This window comes from Megalobrama amblycephala, linkage group LG23 (assembly GCF_018812025.1).
Source record: "Megalobrama amblycephala isolate DHTTF-2021 linkage group LG23, ASM1881202v1, whole genome shotgun sequence".
Classification (NCBI taxonomy): domain Eukaryota; kingdom Metazoa; phylum Chordata; class Actinopteri; order Cypriniformes; family Xenocyprididae; genus Megalobrama; species Megalobrama amblycephala.
Window position 1 is genome coordinate 17,968,119 of NC_063066.1, and position 17,772 is coordinate 17,985,890.

At 37.4% G+C, this 17,772-nt stretch overlaps 1 protein-coding gene across 15 annotated transcripts in view; it reads right to left on the reverse strand.

Annotated features, from left to right (window-relative positions):
- The window catches only part of prom1a (prominin 1a), a 99,608-nt gene extending 83,697 nt beyond the window's left edge, over window positions 1-15,911 (reverse strand). For 3 of the 15 annotated variants that reach the window (XR_007182827.1, XM_048177124.1, XM_048177120.1), the window contains exon 1: window positions 15,191-15,908. Coding sequence is in view for 7 of the 15 variants with exons in the window: in XM_048177124.1 (XP_048033081.1) it covers window positions 15,191-15,422 (232 nt within the window). In the remaining 8 variants the exon portion in view is untranslated. Of the gene's footprint in view, window positions 1-15,190 lie in introns of all 15 variants that reach the window. The other 12 variants (XM_048177123.1, XM_048177121.1, XM_048177122.1 and 9 more) reach the window with 8 other exon arrangements.
- Window positions 15,912-17,772: the final 1,861 nt, after the last annotated feature.

Here is a 17,772-nt window from a genome sequence, read left to right on the forward strand (position 1 = left end):
AAACTATTGGCAATTATCAGGATATGAAAATTTGACCAACCCTATTCATGGAGTTCAAGATATCATTCATGGAGTTTTGAACAAACATTTTGGATGATACAAAAGTGTTTTTGAATGGTCAGTGTCTTTTCAAAGACATTTGTATCTCTGGAAGAATAAATAGCCCCTTGCCTTGGCTAAATGTGGTTGTATAATCGAGGGCCGTATAGCTCAGGATCGCTGCCAGTCTTTCATTACACTCTCTCTCAGTTTAAGCCTTTGTTTCCTTCTCTAGAGAGAAATCCAACCCACACAACATGCTGGTGAAAGAAAGTAACTGTGTATGTGTGCAGCTCTTCTAAAAATAAGTATTTCATTCAGAGGCTACAGCAATCCCACTTTCCTCTCAAAAACACTGCAGAACAGAACACCTGATGGGTTCACTGTCTGACATCCCATAATGCCATGCTAACATGAGGCAGCGAAGGAAAACGCTCACTGGAGTTTAAATGTAAATGCGACCGTCACATTAGCAACATGAGCAGTTTAGTTATGACAGTCTGAGACAGACTGAGGCGCTCCAGAGAGGCTTACCACCAACACGCAAACACCGCTAATAGACAACACAGATGCAGAGGTTGCACAACATATTTGGACACTAAGACACACATACTGTATGAATTTAATTGCACAGATAACACAATATCAAACCAAATGGTGTCTGTAAATAAATGCTTAATTAACTTAACGTTTATGAACCCTTTTTCAGGGGATAACTCATTACAAGTAACCTAAGTTACATAAACGGATTACTTTTTTCAATTAACTCGTAAAACAATGCATTACTTTGACAGATCTCCTGTCCCCATGTTGAGATTAAAGGATTAGTTCACTTTCAAATGAAAATTACCCCAAGCCATCCTAGGTGTATATGACTTTCTTCTTTCTGATGAACACGAAGAAACATCAATAACGCATATGCATTCTTTTAGAGTACTCGCGCTAAACGCGCATGCCTATCCACCTTATTTTTACAGTTTACTGCACTTTGATATTCTTCCCGTTATTACCCTATAGCAGCTAATTAACCGGAAGTCTCACACAGTCTCACACAGAAAACACCTTATTTCCATGTTGAAAAATAAGGTGGATAGACTAAACACGTAATACGCATGTGCATGATGTCACCGTTTTCACAGATTCACATTTTTGCAGTTTAAACGGAGATAATAACAGTATCATTTTCAAAAACTTCCACTTTGAAACCAGTTTTCAAAAGTTGGCTTTGCAGGCCACCAAAACGTCGTTGTCATGTAAATAGCCAAAACTGTTTAAAGGTGCCCTAGAATTAAAAATTGAATTTATCTTGGCATAGTTAAATAACAAGAGTTCAGTACATGGAAATGACATACAGTGAGTCTCAAACACCATTGTTTTCTCCTCCTTATATAAATCTCATTTGTTTAAAAGACCTCCGAAGATCAGGCGAATCTCAACATAACACCGACTGTTACGTAACAGTCAGGATCATTAATATGTATGACCCCAATATTTGCATATGCCAGCCCATGATCGAGGCATTACACCAGGGCAGGACGTCTGGATCTGTGCACAGCTGAATCATCAGACTAGGTAAGCATGCAAGGAAAACAGCGAAAAATGGCAGATAGAGCAATAATATCAATAATATCATGATATTTTTTGTGATATTTGTAAATTGTCTTTCTAAATGTTTCGTTAGCATGTTGCTAATATACTGTTAAATGTGGTTAAAGTTACCATCGTTTCTTACTGTATTCACGGAGACAAGAGCCGTTATTATTTTCATTATTAAACACTTGCAGTCTGTATAATTCATAAACACAACTTCATTCTTTATAAATCTCTCCAACAGTGTAGCATTAGCCGTTAGCCATGGATCACAGCCTCCAATTCATTCAGAATCAAATGTAAACATCCAAATAGATACAATACTCACATAATACGACGCATGCATGCAGTATGCATGACGAACACTTTGTAAAGATCCATTTTGAGGGTTATATTAGCTGTGTAAACTTTGTTTATGCACTGTTTAAGGCAAGCGTGAGCTCCGGGGGCGGAGAGCGCACGATTTAAAGGGACCACAACCTGAATCGGCGCATTTCTAATTATGCACCAAAATAGGCAGTTAAAAAAATTAATTAAAAAAAATCTATGGGGTATTTTGAGCTGAAACTTCACAGACACATCCAGGGGACACGTTAGACTTATATTACATCTTGTAAAAAAACATTCGATGGCACCTTTAATTGAAAATGGTATCGTGTAAACAGCCCCTTAAAGGATTAGTCCACTTTCAAATAAAAATTTCCTGATAATTTACTCACCCCCATGTCATCCAAGATGTCCATGTCCTTCTTTCTTCAGTCGAAAAGAAATTAAGGTTTTTGATGAAAACCTTCCCTATTTAACTTACGGAACGAACACGGCGCCAGTTCCGTTTTTTCCGTACATTGAATAGGGAAGGTGTAGGACATACAGCGTAAGCTTTTTGAAGAATACCGAAGCTTTTTGAAGAATACCTGGCGGAAGCACTTGCGAGGTAATCGTTTGTGTTTATAAATTATTTTATTTTATATAATTTTTTTTTAGTTTATATAATTTTTTTTTTTTTATTTAGAAAATGACCGATCGTTTCACTAGATAAGACCCTTATTCCTCGTCTGGTATCGTTTAAAGCCCTTTGAAGCTACACTGAAACTTCAATTTTGACCTTCAACCGTTTGGGGCCAATTGAAGTCCACTATAAGGAGAATAATCCTGGAATGTTTTCATCAAAAACCTTAATTTCTTGACATGGGGGTGAGTAAATTATCAGGACATTTTTATTTGAAAGTGAACTAATCCTTTAAACATCACTTTTGTGTTTGTTTGAGCCATACCGTCTACTGAAAAGACCTAAAATTGCATTTCCTCATTTAAATATCTTTATAATAAATAAATATAAATGCATAATAAATAATTAAATAAATATACATATAAGTTATAACGCAGGGCCAAATTTAGACAAAAATAAAATGTATTTTCCCCATTATAATAGTCTATATATAGTTCAGTATGGTTGCTAGATGTACTGTATGTCATGTCACTTTAGGACAGCCATAATTTATCTGTCGAGAAGCTAACAAATGGCCACTTAGTCCTGGTCATCATTATGCAATCAGTGTTTGAGATTCCCACACCACAGATGTCTAGCCACACTCTCAGTGTGGTTCAATAGCCACAAACAGCTTGAATCCTCTTAAAGTGTTCTTGTGAATTGGCTGCCAACCAGAACCTCAGGTAAAGCTCACCAAAGGTGACTGAGTGTGTGCGGGTGTATGTGTTGCTGTCTATCTACTACAGCGCAGGAGGACAAGATTTAGGGCAGCTACAAGCCCTGCAGTGCTTAGGCACATCCAGACAGGAGTGTATCAGCAGCAGGCCCCAGCTCTCAAATAAGGGACTTCATGCTTGCAAATAACCCTTTTGTGGTGACATGCTTATAATGTCTAAGCCAGGACCGGAGTGTTTAAGCTGCGAGCACGTCCAGGCGGAATCTACATACTTACTCTGCATTTTCTGCACTGATTTTGAGGGAAAATCTGCCAGAGTCTGTGGAATGTGTTTAAACATGGTAAAATGATAAGTTGGTAGCTGGAAGCATTAGTAAAATATATTTAAAAATATTTAATATTTAACTATTTTTCTGACTAACAAGCATAATCAAAGATGTGACTGGAAAAAAACATAATTCATCCTCATCTATTCACATTTTAATTTTTTTTTTTTTAAATCATTTGTGGTGACTGCTTATGAAAATGATAAATTGGCAATGTATTGATGTATAACATTTTGGCTGATACCAATATGCTGATAATTATTTTCATGTTATGGCTGTTAACTGATAAATGACAGGATTAACTTTTAAATGCTTCTAAAAAAGTGAATTTAGGCATCAAAACAATGTACTGAAATGAATATTCATCATGAGAATTACAAAACAATTCTTTTACATTTATTAGTGGTGCAACGGATCACAAAACTGAAGTTTCAGATTATATTATGATTTTTGAGTCACATTGGATAATTTAGAGGAGACAAATATAACTTTGCTTTCCATTTATTAGGCTATTTAAGTATGATATCACAGCAACAACTACTAGCCCAACTAAAAACTAAAAAGTGAACAGTCACTAATAAAATAAGAAAAAAAATATACAAATTACAAGCATAAATAAATACAATAGAAGTTACAAATAAAGCAAGGTACTTGGACCTGTAATAATTAAATGTAAAATAACTGCATATTGTTCACTGTATAAATTAAATGTAATTAATCTTTGTTAAAGCTGTGTTTTATTGTTCGATAATTAATGACACTGATGGCAGCAGGTTTATTATTGCTGCCTGTCACTTTAAGAGCTAATGCAAAGATCCAATATACTGATTCCCGGTGAACGTGATTTCACCAAGTAGAACATGTTCCTGGATCAACATCCTGGAACAACATTTCAATCAGTTAATCAGATTAGAGGGATAGGTTTACAGTTAATGTCAAGTTTAGGCTTACAACAAGGGTTAAGGGATTCTACACCATTGATATTCACCTATAAATTCCCTCTGATTTTAGGGATAAGTTATAGGTAAGGGTTAGTGGTAGGGATAGGTTTAGGACTGTTTTTGGACAGAATTATGTTCCAGGATCAACCAAAGTTGTCTGATTTCTTTCTCAATTGTTTATGCTCACTAGTGACAAAACGGACCGTTTACAAGAATGCTTGCCGAGATGGGTATTTTGAGATCTTTTTCTGTGTATTTGTCCGTTCAAGCGCAAGGAGTCTGTAAACGTGGCTCTCTGTGTGTGCGCTTTGAGTGTGTGGAGATCACTTCATTAGTTCTGTGCATTTTAATTTATTGTAAAGGGCTTTGCTAAAATTGCCTAGTTTCACTTTTTTTTTTAGGTATTAAAGCTGGTTACTGCTTGGGTGATGACAATGAATTTTTTTTTTTATTAGGGCTGTCAAGCCATTGAAATTTTTAATCAAATTAATTACATGGTGTGCCCATTAATTAAAGGGTTAGTTCACCCAAAAATTAAAATTCTGTCATTTATTACTCACCCTCATGCCGTTCCACACCCGTAAGACCTTCGTTAATCTTCAGAACACAAATTAAGATATTTTAGTTGAAATCCGATGGCTCAGTGAGGCCTTCATAGGGAGCAATGACATTTCCTCTCTCAATATCCATAAAGGTACTAAAAACATATTTAAATCGGTTCATGTGAGTACAGTGGTTCAATATTAATATTATAAAGCGATGAGAATATTTTTGGAGCGCCAAAAAAAAAAATAAATAATGACTTATTTAGTGATGGCCGATTTCAAAAAACTGCTTCAGGAAGCATCGGAGCACAAATGAATCAGTGTGTCGAATCTGCTGTTCGGAGCGCCAAAGTCACGTGATTTCAGCCGTTGGCAGTTTGACACGTGATCTGAATCATGATTCGATACACTGATTCATTTATGCTCCGATGCTTCATGAAGCAGTGTTTTGAAATCGGCCATCACTAAATAAGTCGTTATTTTGTTTTTTTGGCATTCCAAAAATATTCTCGTCGCTTTATAATATTAATATTGAACCACTGTACTCACATGAACTGATTTAAATATGTTTTTAGTACCTTTATGGATCTTGAGAGAGAAAGTGTCCATTGCTCCCTATGGAGGCCTCACGGAGCCATCGGATTTCAACTAAAATATCTTAATTTGTGTTCTGAAGATTAACGAAGGTCTTACGGGTGTGGAACGGCATGAGGGTGAGTAATAAATGACAGAATTTTCATTTTTGGGTGAACTAACCCTTTAATCGCAAATAAGAAATTATCCCTCAAAAGATCTTTTAAAGTCATTATTGTGTTAGATGAAAAAAAGATTGAATAGACATTACAAAATGTAGTTTTAGAAGTAAATATTTTAATACAACATTTTACACAACTTTCAGAAGCTGCATATAAAGCGGCATTTGGGTATATTTACACAGACTGTTTAATGCATAAATATGAGTGAAAAATGAAATGACACATTATGAAACTAACTGCCAGAAGGTGGTGGCAAGTCGCTGTCTTAAGGCCCTGGTATACTTCAAGTGAAATCGAAGAACAAACTGGTGTGATGTCATTTCAAAATCAAATCAGGCCAAAATGAAGTTTGTTTAGGGAGTTTGAAACAGCTTGCCAAAGTGAACTTCCCAGAAAAGTTTGCTCTGGCTGGTAAACACCTTCGAACTACCATTGGTCCGTGATAATTACATAAAAGGTAAGTGCGCTCTGAGGCTCCACCTTCTTTTTCTTTGACGTGGAAATCTTCTCTGGATAATTTCTTCTAGGGCTGCATGATTATAACAAAAATAATAATTGTCGATTATTCCCTTGAAATTGTAATTGTGATTATTAATTACGATTATCACAATTTACACTGAATGATGAATTGAATAGCTTTATACCACTGTTTGAAGCAACTGCATGCCATATTTTGGTATAAAAATAAAAAACACTCTTCCTGAATTTTTTTATTGTTTTTCTATAGCATTAAACCTCATTATACATTGGTTTGATTTCTTCTTTAAATAATAATAAAAAGTCAACAAGTGCATGGTATAATAATAGGGGCTTTTGCATTGGGTTGTTCTTGGAACTTAGAAATAGGAACTAGTCACCAGTGTGGTTCCCCAAAAACTAATGTTCCCCTAGGGACTGAAGTGACGTAAACTGCGCTTGTTGTTGTTACTTTTATTTTGATGGTGCTGAGAACAGTCCAGGGTCAGACAGATCCTGAGCACACAGTGCTCACATTCTCCGTCTTCATTAGTTTACGATCTGTTTAACAGTCCTGTCTAATACATTATTAGATAGAACTGTTATACAAAGAAAGTAGACAGTATATGAAAAAGTATTAGCTTTTGCCATGTGGTTGGTTGATGCCCAATGTCGATAGCTTAGCAGAAATACATATCAGCGTACACCTACGTCACTGGTAGCTCCTTTTGTGGTAGGTTAGACCTTTTACATTTTGAAGTAGTCGTGATTCGTCTCTCACAACGTAACATGCTCAAAACACACCTCTTAAACACGCAGAATAATGTAAGTGGATATCTTTCCTTGTAATCGTGCCTTTGAACGACTACAAAAATCGTGGCATCCGTATTCATAATAACGATTAGAAATTCGATTAATTGTGAAGCCCTAATTTCTTCTGTTCAGTCCCTCAAGGTCGGACGTCCTTAAGCAAGTGAATGTCTTTATGAATGGGTCACTGAATCAAGGGCTCACTCGATTCGTTAAAAACCATTCGTTCAATAATGAAACACCAGTGTGTTGCTTGGAGAAGCACAACATAAAATCAACATCACATTTGCAATCAGACATTCAGGAAAAAACTTGTGCTCGTGTGATACTGCTAAAAGTTGATTGAGCCAAATTAACGTGTTAAATAGATAGCCCTAATTTTTATTACACAATTACTAATAACATTAACTTCATCAAAGCAAATTTACATTTTATTTGACACTTGATATACCTAATTTCTATTAAAATTCCTGAAAATCTATTTTTTTTTTTTTTTTTTTTTAATTCACAACTTTCATTTTCGTAAACAAACTATAAGTTGCACATTGGTTATCACTTGATATTAGTGGTTTTATTAATAATTTAATAATACTATTAAATGGGTTTATCAGTTGCATGTTGCATGTTGCATGTATGCATGTTATTGCATGTTTATCAGTTGCATGTTTGCTTATCACTCGATATTAGTAGTTTTATTAATAATTTAATAATACTATTAAATGCATTCCTGTAGCTTAAGCAGTACAGCATAGCACTAGCAACACTGTAGGTCAAGGGTTAGATTCCCAGGGAATGCTTGAACGGATAAAGTGTATACCTTGAACAAGTCGCTTTTTGGATTTTTTTTAAAAAAGCGACTTATTCAAGGTATACACTTTATCCGTTCAAGCATTCCCTGGGAATCGAACCCTTGACCTATAGCGTTGCTAGCGCCATGCTCTACTGCTTGAGCTACAGGAATGTATTTAATAGTATTATTAAATTATTAATAAAACTACTAATATCGAGTGATAAGCAAACATGCAACTGATAAACCCACAACACTTCAGGAAACAGCCAATACTCAGCACAAAATTATCATGCATGTTACTGGAAATCAAAAATAAGGTGTTTTATTAAGAATATTTTTTACAATATTATTAGGATGCCAGCTCATTTTGAGAATTCTGACAGTTGGATTTACTGGAGCTCATGGGCCTTATGTTGGGTTGAAGAGGCCCCAAGAAATCTAGTGACATGTGCCAGTCCCTGGAGCATCACAGTCATGCTGGAGTCACGAGAACACGTGAGCACTACAGTATGACAAATCACACGCTCCCAACATCTCTAACTTCCTCCTCAAACATCAGTAATGCTCACTACATTCAAGTGTGTGGAGTGTTTACACAGCTTCTCATAAAATAACAATCATAGTCTGACACATAGCCACATCAATTTTAATGTAAGGATTTATAACAACAGCTTATTTTGAAGATTTCTAAGGTTTCTTTATTCTATTCTATTTTGAATTAAACATTCCATTCATTTGGATTTATGTCCAAGTCACTAGCATCAGAACAGAATATATTATATAAGTAATGACTGTCTATTGGCTTTTTTATGCCACCTCTAAAAATAACAGCAACAGCCTTTAAATATGTCTCCTTTGAGGAGTTTTGAACATGAATATGTATGGGAGGGCTTGGCAAGGAGGAGAAAGAATGGAGGTCAAGCAGAGTGAGATAACTGGGATATGGAAAGAGGGAAGGGGAGAAATAGAGAGGAAAAAGTTCAATTTAATTTCCCTCAGCCTCAGTGTTTGTGGCGTAGCTGCCTCTAGAGAAGGAGCAAGGGGGAACAGAGCAAGCTGGCGGCCATCTGCGATCAACGCTTGTGCTTCATCCTTCAGCTGGATCTGAACCTTCAATGTGGCAGGCATGGATATTAAACTGATATTTTGTGATCTTTTTAAAAATCGGATGTATGAAATTACACTTACATTGTTAAACGATGTAACACAACATAATCTCTGTACAAACCAATGCTATTTAAGCATCAATTATATATTATTATTGTTAATATTTTGATTTGAATTAGATTTTAATTTGATATTTTATTTTTGCATTTAAATTTTGTTAAACTTTTTTTGTTTTGTCATTTGGGGGCCGTTTACTTGACACCGTTTTCAACTAAAAACAGATACCTTTTTATACGTTTTGGCCTTTCATTTACACGAAAGCGCCGTTTTGGGGCCTGAAAATGCAAGCTTTTGAAAACTATACCATTATTAACTCCACGTAAGCTACAAAAATGTGAATTTGAGAAAATGGTGGTGTCACGTGCAAGCATATAGAGTGCCCCAGGGATGACGCGTTTTTGTAGGCAAAACCCAGAAGCGAGTTAGCATTTTAGGACTTCCGGTTCCAACGCCGTCAAGTCTATGGGTTTTTTGAATGGGTTTTTGCTAAATCGCCTGAAATAAGGTCTGTGGTTAACAAAGCCTCTAAATACTTTAACGCTTTGATTTATGACATAAAACACACCAGTTATAACCCACTTGTGATTTTTTAAACTTTTACTGTGTCTTAAAAATCGGCGGTTGCTAACAAATTGCTAAAAGGGACTACTTCCTTTGGCGGGGACTTTAGACGTCATCATTAAAAACGGGACATTTGGACAACATTTCGCATGAAAAAGTGGATAAGTATTAATAACAGCGCAGATCATAATCAGCGAGCATGTTTGTAAATAACGTTGTTTTCTAAATAAAGTTTGAGGAAGCTTGGTGTTGACGACGTTGATCCGCGACCATGGTGTGCTGTAGTCCGTTTATAGCCTACTGTTAGCCTTTTATATCTGACGACTTTATTTAGGCTTCAAAATCTATAAATGTTGTGTTCACTTGTAAAGATTATCTTGATAGACAAAACGTGTAAGTGTCATAACCCTTTGTTAAACACAGAGCTTATTTTCTGCGATTTTCCAAAAGTCTATGGGAAAAATGCATAGGCTTTCAACTGAGGGAACCCGTGCGCCGCTAACTTCCGGGTTGGCCTACAAAAACGCATCATCCCTGGGGCACTCTATTACATGTTCAGTCTGTAGGCGCAGAGTGTTTCTTTACAAAGTAACATCGCCAACTACTGGTCTGGCAGCATAATACAGCATTTTTAATTGTTTTTGCGGATACATGTGAACAGGGATTGTTTTGACAATGTTGTCATCTGTATGCCAAAAAGCAAATGAAAAACTTCTGTTGTACGTTGCTGTTGTGTAAACACCCTAAGCATACGTTTTTTTTTTTTTTATTAAGTTTTAGTCATTTTAATACTTCAACTTAAACTAAACTAAAACAAGAAATGCTGCCTTGGCAACTAGCTGAAATTACTATTATTTTTTTATGGTTTCAGAATTATTTAATGATATTAACCCTGGTACAGGCACATTTGCCTACTTCCTGGCATGAAAAACTGTTTAATATAATTTTGGTTGGCCTGTACTTAAACAATGATCTGTTAAGATCGAATCTAAAGCATTGCACTTCTCTCAGAAAGCACTGGCTAGTCACACCTTGTTTAACACTACAGCATTCAGACATATGTAGGCCAAAGGGAGAAACTCAAACACACTCGCTAGAATACAGTTATGTTGCCCTGGCAACTGCCTCCACAGCATACGTCTACTTCAGATGGAGTCAGTTCATCACCTGGATTGCTAGATTTGGGCTCTGACATATAATCTGAGATGGAGTTTAAGGACGTCCACATTACAGTAGCCCCCTAATGGAATTCATAACTGACTACTACCTTTATACTACCTTTCAAAAGTTTGGGGCTGGTAAGATTTTTTAAAGTTTTTGGAAAAATGTCTCTTATGCTTATTAAGGCGGTATTTGTGAAATATTATTAAAATCTAAAATAACGGTTTTCTATTTTAATAGATTTTAAAAATGTAATTAATTCCTGCGATGCAAAGCTGAATTTTTTAGCATCATTTACTCCAGTCTTCAGTGTCACATGATCCTTCAGAAATCATTCTCATATGCTGATTTGGTGCTCAAGAACCATTTGTTATTAATATCAATGTTGAAAGCAGTTGCTGCTGAATATTTTTGTGGAAACCGTGATACACTTTTTAAGGATTCTTTGATGAATAACTTGAAATGGATTTTTGTGAACATTATAAATGTCTTTACTGTCAGTTTTGATCCTTGCTGAATAAAAATATTTCTTTTAAAAAAAGGAAAATGAAATCTTACTGACTCCAAACTTACACGAACAGTGGCAGATGAGGGAAATGCTCAAAAAACTTGTATAGAAACCCTCATTTTTTCAGTTTGGTGACACTACACTAGTGCTGTTGAAATTGGACACTTCATTTTAAAAGACAAAAATTTGCTTTGAGGAGCAAAATTAGTTACAGCCCAAGGCTCAGGGAACAGAGAGAGATAGACCAATGGTGGCAATCAGTACAGCCAGGTCAATGTCAGAGAACAAAGAGATCCTAAGTGCTCCCTAATATATTTCCTGGCAATATAACACTGCGAAACCCAAGATCTTCAAACTGAGCAATTAATAGGCCATTACCGACCCATCGTCCCCCAGCGCACTTTGATCTTACAAGTAGTTAGGTCTAAAGACACGGTTTCTTTTGAAGGAGACGGGGTTACCATCACACACACCAGTGTCCTTACTTTCACTTGTCAAAGTCCATTCAGATTTAAGGATCAAAGGATTTGAGCATGTCTGTCTAGGTGTGACGTGACCAGGCTTCTTAAATCAGTTCTTGGCATACACCCTGAAAATCCACGCTAAGAAATGACTTCCAAGACTTGCACAAACATATGTGGTCACAGAGAACAAATCAATCTGATTTGTGACGAGACTGTCACAGCTGTACGGCTTTCTCTTTCCTGCAAATCAAATGCAGTGGGCTGTATTATCATATACTTGGAGGCCTGTCATAGAGCTTTTATCATTCTAATTAATTTGCCGAAAGGCTACAGCTGTGGCTATTTTTATTTGAGAATGAAGGAGGAAAAGGGAGAAATGAAAACAAAACGCCATCAGTGCTACATGCGTTCAGAAGACAGATGCACGGATGATTTAGACCCACTGCTAGAGGGAGTCGTCTCTACCAGATGAGACATGAACAAGAAAAAGAAGGATTTATAACCTTGGAAATATAAGTGTACAATTGAGTGAATTGCAGAGCAGAATGCATAACATGACAAGTAAATTCCTTGCAATATTATGCAAGATCTATACACTCTTATAAAAAATAAAGGTTCTTTATTGGCATCTATGGTTTATGATGAACTATTAAAGGGTTAGTTCACCCAAAAATGAAATTTCTGTAATTAATTACTCACACCTTCGTTCATCTTCAGAACACAAATAAAGATATCCAAGGGTTTTCCGAACCACACATAGGCAGCAACGACATTGAACCTTTTGAGGCCCAGAAAGGCAGTAAAAACATTGTTAAAATAGACTACCTTAATGTTATGAAGCGACGAGAATCCTTTTTGTGTGACTTAGGCCCCGTCCACACGGAGACGCGTTTCAGTGAAACCGCACAAATTTTTTATCGATAGGCGTTTCGTCCACACGGATCCGGCGTTTTCGAAAGGTGAAACCGGTATTTTTTGAAACCGGGTCCCAGAGTGGAAAAATTTGAAAACGCCGGCTTGGCGTTGTCGTGTGGACGGGGCAATCCGTATATTTTCTGAAACGATGATGTCATCACCCCATGTGTCGACCCCTAGTCAGACACGCTAACACCACAAAACAGCACCAACAACAGCAATAGCAGACTCTACATGCTTGCATTCATGCTGCAGAAGCTACTGAACCAAAATAAAGTGTTATTTCTAAGCTTTGCTAAAGTTTGTATTCAGCGCGCAAGGTTTATGCGCATGCTCCAAGTCTTCTTCGCTGCTTTAAATGCATTTCTGCGGCAGAATTACAGCGCCACGTAATGGTCTGGCATGTATACTACATCGTTTTGAGTCGTTTCAGTGGTTTCGTGTGGACGCAGATATTTTTTAAGACGAGGAAAAAAAAATATTGGTTTAGGGTAAGCTCCGGCTTTGTGTGGACGTAGCCTTAATTCAAAAATTTCTTCTCTTCCCTGTCAGTCTCCTATGCGGTTGACGTTGTACACACATTGCAGCACTTCCGTGTTTATGTCAGAACACCGTCGCGGTATTGGCCGGCTCCTGCGTCAGCATCACACGCATGCGTCGTGCTCACATGTACAGCGTCGGCCAATACTGAGCAGGCGTTCGGACGTAAACACGGAAGCGCTGCACTTCGTTCACTACATCAACAGCGTAGGAGATTGACAGCGAAGAGAAGAAATTGTTGAATATAGTCGTTATTTTTGTTTTGTTTTTGTGCACAAAAAAGTATTCTCGTCGCTTCATAGCATTAGGCCGTGTGTCCACCAGAGCGTTTTCAGCTAGGCGCTCTGCTTAATACGCCCGTCTGTGAGCGCTTGAGAGCGCTTCTGCAGCGCAGCGTTTTTTTCCGTTGAGACGCTTTGTTGCTATGATACGGAATATCCGCGGCACTGTTACTTATAACTGATTTTGCAGGTAATTTGTTTCAGACTTAAAATGTTGACACAATGTGAAATTACTTTGCTATGTATTTTCAGAGACCAGCAATATTAATTTCTCATCCATTTTGTTCCGTTCTATGTTTGTTGATGTTGTTGTACAGCAAGAATGTTGTGACGGTTGGCCGGTGTAGTATTTGTCCCGCCCCTCCCCCACTCTGATTGGACGGCTGGCTAAAAAGTGACAGTGATGAGCGCTGCATTTTACTCAAAGTTGAACGTTCTTCAACTCGAGGCGACCAGTAAAAAACGCCGAGCTCTCAGCGCTTAAGCGTGAAAAAGACGCTCAGCGCCTCTTTGCGCTCCTGGCATTTAAAAAATGGCGCTCCCATTGAAAACAATTGAAAAAGTACGCTAGCAGCTGGAAAAAACGCTCTGGTGGACACACTGCCTTAAGGCTGAATCACTGTAGTCACATGGACTATTTTAACAACGTATTTACTACCTTTCTGAACCTCAAAAGGTGCAAAGAAAAATCAGAAACCCTCAGATTTCATCAAAAATATCTTAATTTGAAGGTCTTACGGCTTTGGGACGACATGTGGGTAAGTAAATAATGACAGAAATTTCATTTTTAGGAGAATTAACCCTTTAACATTCATGGAATCTTTCAGTTGGATAAAATGTTCTTTATAGTGGGAAATGATTCTTCTGATTAAACATTCTTAATACTGAGAAAAAAAAGGCATCTTCTATAGTTCTTCTATGACATCACTTTTATTTTTAAAAGTGTAGGTGCAAGGTGGCTTCTATTGTTGATTATACTAGCCCAGAGGTCTTCAACCCTGCTCCTGGGGACCCACTGTCCTGCAGAGTTTAGTTCCAACCCTAATCAAACACGGCAGGTGGAAATAAAGTTTGCAGGATAGTGGGTCCCCAGGAGCAGGGTTGAAGACCTCTGGGCTAGTATAATCAACAACAGAAGCCACCAAGCACCTTTTCCAATCCTGATTCTGTAGGATGACCAATAGTACACATTTTGGATGTCTACCTTATCAAGCACCTGATGCAGCTAATGAGCTCTTTAGTAAAGTTCTCCAAGATCTGATATAGGTGTGTATGTTTTGGGGTCCCTCCAGGAACCGGGTTATATCCACCTGTGTCATGCTGGAAAAATAAAAGCACAGCAACATATGGCATTCCAGATTAGCCTTTTAGCTCATTAGGACAGTGACTCACAGGGTCACAATCTTAATCTCAATGTAATGACGAGCACAGTGGGGGTGGAGAATATGCCAGACCAGCCACACTGAACTCCTCACACCATCTTATTCACCATGGAGCCATCACACCTGAAACACCTACCTATGGTGATATGGAAGATGCTGTTGAAGAAACAGCAACCAATGGGGTAGCCTATATTAATAACCTGATTCAAATTAATAATTAAGGGAGGGAAACATCAAATTGATGTTCCTTATGGTTTCCAGAAGTTCAAGAAAATCACAGGATTGAGCTCACCTTCAGGAAACGGGTTAGGCTGAACTACAAAGAGGAAAGCGTGCATCATGTTAAATAAAATCCCAATGGCCCCAGGCTCGTAATAGGCGACGGTCTCATAAACTCCGGAGGGGACGAAGCCGAAATCCAAAGTTCTCCGCGCCGGAGCAGCAGGAGTGCCGGGCTGCCCGTTCTGGAGTTCCCCGGACGTCAAGCCCCAGCACAGAATTATCAGTCCCGTTTTCCACAGCATGATTAGTTCTAGTGTTAAAGCAATTCCAGATGATGGAAGTGGAGGAAATTCTAGGTGTACTATGAGGGACAATCTCGGAGATTGCAGATAAACCGCAGGTCTCAAGTCCTGCTATCCGGCGAGCGATTCATGATGACCATGGTCCCCCGTGGCGAGCAGCTCCTGCAGGTTCACTTCGCGCCTCTCTGTCGGCTAGTCCGTCAGATGCCCCGCTATAATAACACGGCTGGTGAGCGCGAGCCAGTGAGGTGTGAGTGACTACAGATTCTCTGCGCGCGCACCCCCTACCCGTGGGTTAACGGTTCATCTCATGGGCTCGCGCTCGTTGCTCCGCCTGCCGGGTGTTAAAGACAGGGCAGATGAGTGACTCGATTATTTAATTTAGGCTGTTTTCAGTCATATTTACCACTTTCAAACACTAATGAAAGACTGGTGAAAATGTGACTGACTTTTTAAGCACCCTTTGTCCATAACTGTTCACTCTAGTTCAAAATACGACACTGTAACATTTGATTTCAGTTTCATGACAAACAAGTGGGATGATTCGAGGGAATTTTTATACATTTATACTTCCTTCACGTGCTATCGGAAATTTGATAAGTCGTGGTTACGAGCCCATCGCATTCAAGTTTCGAAACTGGAGGGCGTTCAATTTTTACCTCGGAAACTCGTAGGAAATTTACGATAATTCCGAGAGCATGTGAGGGCAGCATCTTATAGGCCTATTTAAATAAGTCACTAAGTTACTTTACTGTCTTTTGTAAAAATCTCTAAAAAAAACAGTAATGACATCATCTTCTAAGCAAATTGTTTTAGTTAGAAAACACCGGCACAAACATCAAATATTAGCAAAAGATTTAATAAATTGGGTTTTGTGGTAGCCTTGGATGGTTTGTCTCACTCAAACAAATAAACAACATAGGCTATGGCTAAATATCAAAATGAACTTAAAATGTCTATAGATGTTATATTTTATGCAGTAGCCTATTTTATAGATTTCCCTTGCCTTGGAAACTGAACCAAAATGAAAGTGAAAAATGGCACTTCTCCTATAATTATCAGATACATGTATCTTGGTCTAAACTGTTTTTTTTTTTTGTTTTTTGTTTTTTTACTTTTATAAAATAAAAAGATTCACTTGTGGATAGAACAGGTTAAAAATCATTACTGAGTGAACAAATATCCCTCTTTATGAGTTTGAGTATATCATTCTGGATCAGCGTCGTTTGTTGGTCCTGTAACATTTTCCTGTCACACAAACATAGTCCTACCGCATAGGGGAGAGTGGGGTAAGATGAGCCAGTGGGTAAGTTGACCCACCCCTGTATCTTGGCAGTGAAATGTATTAATTCATTCTAATTTAGTTTTTATTTAATTTTACTCAGCAAACTCTCTGTTTAGTCTGTTTTTGGGAAGGTTACAACTTTGGTGTTCAACCTATTGTTTCAGAAATCCAAACAATTAAAGATATCGAAATTTCAACTTATTTTGGTGGGTTTTATGTTGTTTAAGTTAGCTTTAAAAAAAGAAGAAGAAATGATTATGTGTAAAAGGAAATTTTATTATTAAATTAGTTTTTAAAAGAGGTACATTTTCTTTAGTTTCACATGGGTTTGATTCAGATTCAGTTATGGTCAGTTTACACACTGTCGCAACTTACCCCTAAACTGGAGTAAATTTTTTTATTTTTATAAGAAGCCATATTTTTAGAACCCTATGTCATAGATGTATTCTGATCATTTAAAATGATAGGAAATTACTTTAGATATTGTACTACTTTTCCCCTATCTTGAGGACCACATAAGTAAAAAAAAAAAAAAGAAAAAAAAAAGGGGCACATTTTACCCCACTCTCCCCCTAAAGCCTATTAGCTATCTCTGAAATCATAAGGAAATGAGAGGGTTGATAAAAATATTGTTCAAGCCCTAAAATCCAGTTTTTATTTATGGGAAAGCTGGCAAAATCAGTCTCCAGAGTCTGATAATAAGGTGCTGTACAGGGAATATGTGGATGGTTATATAAGAAACACACATGGAGGATGTTCATTTCAAACTTTTGAATTTTATCTATGTGTTCAGCTTTTAATGTGTAAGCCAAACAAGTTCACCCACTGAGTGGGCTCAGATCTCCTACAACATGACTCATTTATTTTTTCTCTCTCAGAATTTATTAAGACATCAAAGCCTTCGAAACAAACAAAAACAGAAAGTACTTCATGTATTTCATTCATATACTACATCTACATGGAAAGTACTTTGTATTACACTACTACTTAATCGGTCACCACAGTCCAATTTAACTTGACATCATTAAATAACAGTTATCATTCATAACTTTGTCCCCTCTTACT